At 33.4% G+C, this 9,470-nt stretch overlaps 1 protein-coding gene across 3 annotated transcripts in view; it reads right to left on the reverse strand.

Annotated features, from left to right (window-relative positions):
- Atg7 (Autophagy-related 7) overlaps window positions 1–9,025 on the reverse strand; it is an 18,186-nt gene extending 9,161 nt beyond the window's left edge. For all 3 annotated transcript variants that reach the window (XR_001342697.3, XR_001342698.2, XM_014416396.2), the window contains exons 1-11: window positions 8,697–9,025; window positions 8,319–8,574; window positions 7,721–7,834; window positions 7,514–7,640; window positions 7,329–7,431; window positions 6,331–6,516; window positions 6,116–6,260; window positions 4,236–4,400; window positions 3,808–3,978; window positions 3,593–3,712; window positions 1,371–1,486 (exon numbers count right to left, since the gene is read on the reverse strand). Coding sequence is in view for 1 of the 3 variants with exons in the window: in XM_014416396.2 (XP_014271882.1) it covers window positions 1,371–1,486; window positions 3,593–3,712; window positions 3,808–3,978; window positions 4,236–4,400; window positions 6,116–6,260; window positions 6,331–6,516; window positions 7,329–7,431; window positions 7,514–7,640; window positions 7,721–7,834; window positions 8,319–8,574; window positions 8,697–8,881 (1,688 nt within the window). In the remaining 2 variants the exon portion in view is untranslated. The remainder of the gene's footprint in view (window positions 1–1,370; window positions 1,487–3,592; window positions 3,713–3,807; window positions 3,979–4,235; window positions 4,401–6,115; window positions 6,261–6,330; window positions 6,517–7,328; window positions 7,432–7,513; window positions 7,641–7,720; window positions 7,835–8,318; window positions 8,575–8,696) is intronic.
- Window positions 9,026–9,470: the final 445 nt, after the last annotated feature.

Raw genomic sequence — 9,470 nt, forward strand, 5'->3', positions numbered from 1 at the left:
GATGGTCCATATTATCACAGTTAAGATAGCCCCCTCCAAGGATGGTCCATATTATCACAGTTAAGATAGCCTCCTCCAAAGGACGTCCTTCTCTCACCCTAATTGTATTCACTTTTAGCTATTGGTCCCTTATTAGAGAGATGACTGTGTTCATTTGAGGCAGAAACCTTGACAATTGAAGCACCTATTATGTTAGCATAAAATTTTGAAATTTTCTTCTGTTTTGAAAATGGATTCTAACCAACAATAAGTGGTATAACTTTGATAATAATACTTCCAAGTGATGAGAACATAATCTCTAAAAAGCTTTATCTAGCATAGGTAAAAGTTTCATAAGTAAAGAATTAATCAATTGGTCCCCAGACTATTTTTGGCAGTGGAACCTTTTTGGTATTAGTAGGGCATTAGTGCAACCCTTTTGGTATTAGCAGGAAAATGGCAGAATCCCTACATAATCATTTGATACAAATAAAATGCTCCATCTTTTCAGAAAAAGCTAAGAAAGGCTAGGATCCTTGCGCAATAACTGTGCAAAATTTGAAGAAAATCTGATACTGGAGGTTCAAAACTGGGTTAAGTTGACAAGTAAATGACCCGTTCCTAAGTTATTTTGTAAAGACTCTGGAAGAGGCTCGAGGAACCCCAGTGTTCCACGGAACCACAGAATTAACTTAAAGATTTTATAGAATCATCAATATGAGCTTGGTCTTTGCCATGACAAAATTTTTGACAAAATTTAGTTTTTATTAAAAATAAATTAATAATACGCTGCAGACCAATATGGTCTTTGGTCTCCTCGATAAGTAGTGCTGTTGCTTGCCAGTTCTGTGTCTTCAGGAGATCTCAGGCATACCAGATGACAGCATCCTCCCTTTTAAACTGTATGGTCCCTCTTCCTGTTGTCCAGTACAAACTTTCGTCGAACAACTTTCTCCAAATCTTCTAGCATTCTGGCAATGTGTCCAGTTCAACATACTCTTCCAAGCTTTATACCAGGCATACAGATCATATTGGTCTACACACATATTGGCTCGAAGATCATCCGGACTGGTCATCAAAAACTGGTCTACACACATATTGGCAAGGAAGATGATCCGGACTGGTCATCATAAACTGGTCTACACACATATTGGCTCGAAGATCATCCGGACTGGTCATCATAAACTGGTCTACACACATATTGGCTAGAAGATCATCTGGACAGGCCATAATAAACTGGTCTACACACATACTTAGGATACAAACATTTTATACCATTCATCAGAAAAAAAAAAAAATTCACACCAAATAATTTTCAGTTCCAGAAAAAATTAATTAAATTAGTAAGGGAGAGTTTGATAAATTTACTCGCCAGTCATTTCATGACTTACTTTTCGTGGTGCTGTAGGATTGACATAAAAAGCTCAACAGTTAACGCGGATGCTACATTCGATACACCAGGTCTTGTGACCGTACACTGTTGATCTAGAGTCCTATCTTCCATTGACTAGAACAGAACATTTATTATTATTGAATTATATTAATTGAAATTTTATGTAGTCATGTATTCACTACTATTAATTTCAGATAAGACAATTTACTTTTAATGAACTGAAATAAAATAGAATATAAAACCAAAAATATAGTTGGTAGTTTAGTCTAAATACATAGCATTAAAAAAAATCTGGGACAATATTTTTGATGTTTGTCTGTGGGTAATTTAGTTATTACACGACAGTTTGGGGGTTATGTACATTGAAATATTTCCTTCACGATTAAAAGAAGAGGAAATAATCGCTCATTTGTATTGAGACCGCTTTACAGGATTGGTCTTTCTTCTCGATTCTAAGTAGGTTTTTTTTTTCTTCTAGTACATTGAATTTTTTAATTAAACGTTTCTTGTTATTAACAAAAATCCTTTATTTCTGGTTAAGGATAATGGTTCATTTAAATAAAGACGTAGCCTATAGTCCCCGACCAGTAATGGGGAATGGTTATATTCACAGACAAGTCTCTCATCGATATGTATCGTTTGGTCTACATCTTCTGAGTGGTGCAGATCAAAGAGAGATTCATCTACGAATAAAACCATTCACTATTCCTATTAATGGTCAGTGAATAATTGTCTTTCTCCATGATACCTTCCGAGAGGCCTCGAAATAGGAAATTCATGTTCTCTCTGCCTTCACCGTACAACGTCCAAGCTCAGATGAGTATTTTGCATCATTTGATGCATGTTTCAAACCTCAGGATCAGTTTGATAGCAATGTATTAATACCAAGAGTGTGTAAATTGATCATCAGACTGGTTTTGGTCCTCAGCTGATTTTTGCTTATTTTTCAGAATCGCTTAAGTCAGACGTGAATAGTGAAATTAGCCAATCCAAGCTTTGATACAATGTATGGGATAATCTAGTCTTTACTATGGACTACATCTTCATTTGAATGAACCATTATTCTTGACCAGAATAGATAATGGTAAGAAATGCGCTGAGACTGTGCACTCAGTCTGTGGCAGAGTAAGAAGAGAGACTCTTACTGCCTCAGACCTGCAGCAACGCCATTTTAAATCCAGCCTGGGTGGTCGACTTTTATTTCTGGGGTAGTCCCACAAAATGAACACTTGACCCTTCACTATGGTTAGAATAGGGTGGTACCCTGTAGATAAGGTACCCTCTCTCCCATATGTGAGAGATGACCAGAAAGGGGATAATAAAAAAAAAAAAACCCTAAGAAATGTGCTGCTAATAAATTTAAGATGTTAATGAGGCATAATACATAAATCTACTTAGAGTTGAGAAGAGGCGAGCTCAGTAAAGCAGCCTCAAGATTAAATGAGCCAATATATCCTCCTCCCCCCCCCCCCAGCCCTAGCTTACTTTAATTAATCATCAACAACAGTTCAAATAAAAAATATTGGTGCTTAAATAAATATTGGCTGCTTTTTTCTTTTTTTCTGTTGTTGAGCGTACTTACATTCAAAAATTTATTTGCCCAAATATAGGCCAACGTTTTACTCACCCATAAAATGGAATAGCATTGGAAATAGGAACTGGCCAATTAAGGAAAATTTGGGTTCGACTAAACTTGAGGTTACTAGATAACTTCATAGTTAATTTTTGTGATGAGAGACATAATAAACTTGATATTAATAAGTGATAACTCATTGTGATGGGAGACATAATAAACTTTATATTACTAATAAGGGATAACTCATTCACTCAATTCTAAAATTTGAATTTAGTTGTTTATCTTCTAATTTCAAAGCTTCATTAAATGATGTTAAATTTATTATAATGTTATTTATTTTTCAAGGAGCTAGTTTGTTCCTTTTAGATTTTAATAAATAAAATCCGGAAAATGATTTCTTATTGGTAGTTTAATTTTTCCTCTTCCATATTTTTCATCGGAAATTAATTTCAAAACATAAGACAAACTTATTTTAGGGGTCATTTAAGTTGTGGGTCATATAATTGTTAGTGTGTCTTGAGCAAATACTGTAGTTCAAATATTATTCCATCAATATTATTTTTAAAATGGAGGTTGACTTAAATTTGAGTAAATACACTAAATAAATATAACAAGGATACAGCTAAAAATATTACATAACTTACATTTCCAGGGGCTGTAACATCATTGCAAAAGTAACAGCCCAATTTCTGATTAGCATCTTTCCCCTGACCGTGCCTCATGACCAAGTAAGTGTCGTATCCCAACGCTGCGGTTATTGCTAGCTGTATGGGAATGGGACCAGTTAAAATACTCATTTTATGTTTATAATAAAAGATGAAATGAAGAGCTAAAGCCCAAGAAAAGATATCTAAATCACCTTTTGAAGAACAGAACAGATGACAGTAGGAAGCCATCTACTCTCTCTTGAATCGGTAAGGAGAAAAACGACATCATGTTCTTCAATTAAATCATGCAGCTTTATTGCATTTTCTATAGTAGCACTGTAATGGCCAGGCATTGGAATTTCTAAAGTAACACCAGTTGAATTCTTACAACAAGAAAAGAGAATAGTATAGATTATAATATAAATATAAATAATATAGATTACAATATAGTATAGATTGCAATATAAATAGAAAATGAATGAATAAATAAATAGTATAGATTAATGTTAGATGCTCAACCAATTTATGATGTGCTGGTTGGCAATATTGTTGTATTGAAAACAGTTCATAAATATTAATAGGCTCGGTTGGGCATCCCTGTATTAAATCAATGTAAAAACATTTTTTTTTTAATTCTTACAATGGTTGGTAGAACAGACTTCAGAGCTACAGCTGCTGCTTCGGCTTTCATCTTGCCGCCAGAACCTAAGTCACAGTCTCCATAGCTGAAGAGTGACTGCCTCACAGGATTTGAAAAGGACACACGACCATTGTCTACAAACGTCACATGTCTCACGCCCCACGCCTGCAAAAACAAACGAAACATATATTTGTAAGCTCAACTATTATTTGCAAATACTAACATTTGAGTCGTTTAGAAACAAAACCTGTAATGTTCACTATTCTCGATTTTACAGTTGAACAAAAAACCTACAACAAATATTGATTTTTGGATAAATGGAAAGTTTGATGACAGTTTAAATGATATCTTCAATTTGGCTCTTGGAGTGGTCTTAACTTGTGAATTTTCATTTTCAATGCATGCCTACTTTTCCAAAAACAGGGCTCAAACTAATTAAGTCAAATATTTTATTATTTTCACTAACATGAGAAGATAAACTTTATAAATAAACATTAAAAATTTTATATTGTAGTCTAAACATTTTTTTTTAACGAAGCAAATACACCTGTAATTCAATGCTGAAAAAATTGTGTAATTTATATTTGAAAAAAAAAACACAAGATTTATCATCAAGTAAATTATTAATTATACTTGTAAATAAAAAGTGTTTGCCAAATTAAATTAAATTGCCCACATTATTTCTAAGAAAAGCCCTGGACAGCCAACAGAAGGATTTTTTATTATTCAATTATTTTATTAAATGTACCTTGGAACGTAAAACTTTAAATTTTGAGGGAGGGGTTTAAATTCTTTGTACATTCACTGGATGCTATATACATCCACTGATATGTATATATCATTTGTATCTTGTTGGCCGAGACCTTAATGAAATTGTTCTTTATAGAGAGGTATCGATTAAGAGAACTTTCACTTTAATATCAACTCCTACAAGTAAAATTTAAATTTAGTTACATGGATCTGAAAATAATTTAACCCTTTTAGTTCCAACCAAGAATATGATGCATAGGCAAAGATTATCAAACCAAATTGGTAGACTTCCCAACTGCAAAAATCATAGGCAATTATAATTTTTTTTTTTTTAATTTTGAAGTAATCAGCCAATTTCTCTTAAATTCATAAAACACAGATGATGATCATCTATCTACTATCCGCGGCGCAGCAGCCCAATTTGGACCTTGGCCTCCTTAATGAGGCTTCGCCATGTAGCTCGGTCTTGTGCGGCCGCTCTCCAGTTGTGGATGCTCAGAAGCTCTCTGGAATCCCTGATGACGGCATCCTCCCATCTCAGGCTTGGCCTGTCTCTTTCTCTGGTCCAATGCAGCCTACAGTCCAGCAACCTCCTCCAGATCTCATCCGCTGGCATCCTGAAGACATGTCCAGCCCAATATGTCGCATCACATCTCCCTCACCGAACAGCTCATAGACCTCCCTGTTGGTTCGCCTCCTCCAATTCTCGCCTACCTTGACACAGCAAATATTCGGCGCAGAATTTTTTAGATGATCCAAAGATTTGAAATTAGCATCCACAAATTTTCGATTTTTTTTTATACTTGATATAAAATGATGTAAATATAATGATATAAATATTATATCATTCCAAAACACTTTTTAGTATTTACTAAAATAATAAATAATCATCTTAAATAATAAACTGTTACATAATGATTTGCACCATTTTTCAAATTTTATAAAATGAAATTAGACAATTTACAAATTTATTTTAAGATAGTATTCTCATTAAAAAAAAATGTTTTTTCTTCACTATAAAATGATATCTAGTTGTAGGCACTTTCCATAAATGCTATGGACAATAATATATCATTGCTCAGGGACTAAAAGAGTTAACATTATGAAGTATAAATAAATAAACAACTTACAACTAAATTACGGGCAACAGAGCAGCCCAAAGTTCCGGCCCCTAAAAGGAGACACTTCTGAGATTTAATGGTATCTAAGTCTAAATCTGGTACAAGCCTCCATTTCATCAATTTTAAATTCAAGTCAGCGCTTGAATCAGCAACCCTGCCAAAACAAAGCAACATTTCAGTCTATAGCAAGGCAGGATCAGCTTGTAAATGAAGAGGTAACATACCGCACTGGGTCAAGATCGTTTTGAAGATTAACACAGCGAGGGCCAAACTTATCCCGCTTATTCTTCTCCCAACCGATCCATAAGTCTTCTTTTGATTCCTCGTCGATGGAGACGCTAAGAACTATACTAGTCTCAAAAGGAGCTCCAATTCTTAGGCAGATGACATCAATAGGCCAAATATCCTTACTGTAAAATAAATGGTGATGATACTCATGCAGGTTAGGTTATTTTAATGAAGTAATTTTATGAGTATATGAGGAAAATTACTTACTATTGTTTCTTAAATGAACCCTTGCGGACCAAGGGCTTAAAGTGCCAAAAAAATAATTTTATTGAAATTAAAAAGTTCTATCCTATTTTGGCAAAATCCACAAATGTTCATTATTTTACATGTTGAAAAGCGTAAGATTCTCTAGCTACAATTGAAGACTTTGAGAGGCCTAAGGCACGAAATGCGCTGGTATGTCCAGTATTCAATAAGGTCTAAGATAAGATTGTTCAAAAGTAAAAAAATCAGACCAATAACACAATTTAAAACAGGCTTGTACAATTGCTGGGCTATACAGATGATGTAGATATTATCGCTCGATTATTTACAATGCTGAAAGGAATATTCTTATCATTGATGGCAAAGGCATAGGAGACGGGTTTATCAATCAATAAAGATCAGACTAAATACATGAGAAAAAGTGAATCTACAACCAATGGAATCCAGGAGTATATTTGCTGAAATAGGCCCTCCTCAATATGACCATTGCTATGGCACATCAATTATTCTGGCGTGTTAAAACTTTTTTTAATTTTTGGCACTTAGACCACTTTGCTAAATGTCCAATAACCATAATGTCTTTAATTGAGCAACATTTATTTTTAACCTAATCAGCAAATTGAGAAAAGATATACCAAATGGAATATTGATTATTGATGATATATTGATAATTGAGTTCGTAAAACACATTGGCAACATACACTTTTATAGATTATAAAGTATACATTACCATTTAGATGCGAGAAGAGTTAAAATATTCCGCAAAGGCCAACCAGGGTAATCCTTATCCGAACTAGGATCGAGGAAACAGATGTACATGCCCTTCATGGAAGCTAGATAAAAAGAAATATGAAGATGCATAAATAAATAATACAAAAAAAATACATCATTTTATACACAAAGCAAATTGTTTACACTTATTCTGGAGTCCGATGTACTCCTTCATTGTCATACATTTCAACTTATCGCTTCCCCTAATCAGAGCAAAAACACTTTTATTCTCATTAGACAACTCTTGATGGGATACTAGAAGATTGTCTATCTGAAATAAGCAGACTTTTAAGAGTATGGTAATTACATGAAAAAAATATACACAATAGATATGCTAACAGTGTTGTATACCTGCTCCTCAGAGAAGACACTGTTCAAGGGCTCAGGCTTACTAAGCAGCTTGAAACTTAGTGATGACAAAGCAGGGAACCCAAACCAATAAATGAACTCAAAGGTCTTCAAGTTCTGAAAGTTCGAATGCACATGTGATCAAAATTATTAAAAGCTTATTCAGTGACAGTTCTAATGCACTGCTGAGTAGAGTTGAGCTTAATTATGAGCAATGTTTATTTTTGAGGGTTATAACTTAATTATTATAATTACTACTTTCATTGAATCATAGCTATCAATTTTGGTTCACTCGAGTGATAACTAATCTTTTCCAGCTGAAGTCAGGGTCTTAATTAACATGAATATAAATCACTTTATGGTGTCAGGTTAGAACCGACAATGTAGATTCCTTTTCTCATTGTGTATAAACAATTACATGCTCACCACTAATATTAGAATAGAGCTTGAGTAATAGAATCTTTGTATCAAGTAATCAATGTATTTGGAATATAAAACTAACAAAAAAATGTTTGCTCAACAGATATTTCAAAAGATGTTAAAATAACTTTTGTGCGAGTACTTCAACTATATAAAGTTATACCAATATTATTATACTTACAGCAAAGGTTATAAGAACAAACTTAGTAAGGAGATTGGGGTTTTCAATTGCCTTTCCGCTGTCAATATCTTTTTTAATAAGTTTGCCATACTTTTCAATTATTAAATTTTTGTTGCTATCCTTCAACTTTGAAGCAGAGTTAAAATTTATCAGATATCCTGTAGCACTTAAAAATGGAGTATTGTAACTTAAACGCTTGTCACAGAGATATTTTATTGTCGTGAACTGATTTTTTCCCAATAGAGATTCATACTCTCTGAAATAAAAACAGGATATTGAGTTCCTATCCTCAAGAATCTTGTAAAGAGAAAGCTTCATATTGACAGAGTTCCATTCAACAGTAAACATGCAACACCATTGAAGGAACTTAATTTGTACCTATTAAATGATGTGCAGTCAACAATCAAACTACAGGAGTTAGGTTGTAAATAAAACCCTCTAATTTCTCTCTCCTTTTCTTCTAATCGGTCTTCATCAAGTTTTAACTGATAAAGCTTATGCCAAAAAGAAGAATCAATGACAGAATTAAAACTGATATATTTCAAAGAATTGTCTCCCTCCATTTGGGAAATAAATCAGTATCAGTGTTCGTTTAAAATAATCACTTAGACAGGGAATATCAACAAGTAGGAACGGTTAAGGTTATAATAACTTTACAAAGAGCATCAACAGTCATACTATCATATCTTCATCATAAGGAAGTAAAACTTCGGTTTGACAGCTCGCACCTTTGGCCACACAAATGTTCTGCTGCTTATTAATAACCACAATATTTTTTATCTTCATTCGGTGCAGTAAATTTAAGTTTCAATAGACAGCAAACTTCTATTATAATTATTTAACTTGATATAAGGCAACCATTTTCGCTCTGGCCAGAAGATATATCGCCTTCCCGCCCCCTATCCATTTTCAATTCCTCAAACATTACATTATATTATACTAATTTAAGCTGATGTATTTTTAGTTTTAAACCTAAAAATAATATCTAATTTAAATACATTAGCTGTGTACCATTTTTTCGAATTTAATTCATGTTTTTTGCGAATGTTATGACCACCGTTGATAAAAGCCGAATTGTAGTCAACTGTATATATTTTTTAAAAGTTTTAGGGTAATACAAGTAAGATATTACGTTTTACGATGTTTATTTCT

The sequence above is a fragment of the Halyomorpha halys genome, unplaced genomic scaffold (genome assembly GCF_000696795.3).
Source record: "Halyomorpha halys isolate HHAL.00 unplaced genomic scaffold, Hhal_1.1 Scaffold122.1, whole genome shotgun sequence".
Lineage (NCBI taxonomy): Eukaryota > Metazoa > Arthropoda > Insecta > Hemiptera > Pentatomidae > Halyomorpha > Halyomorpha halys.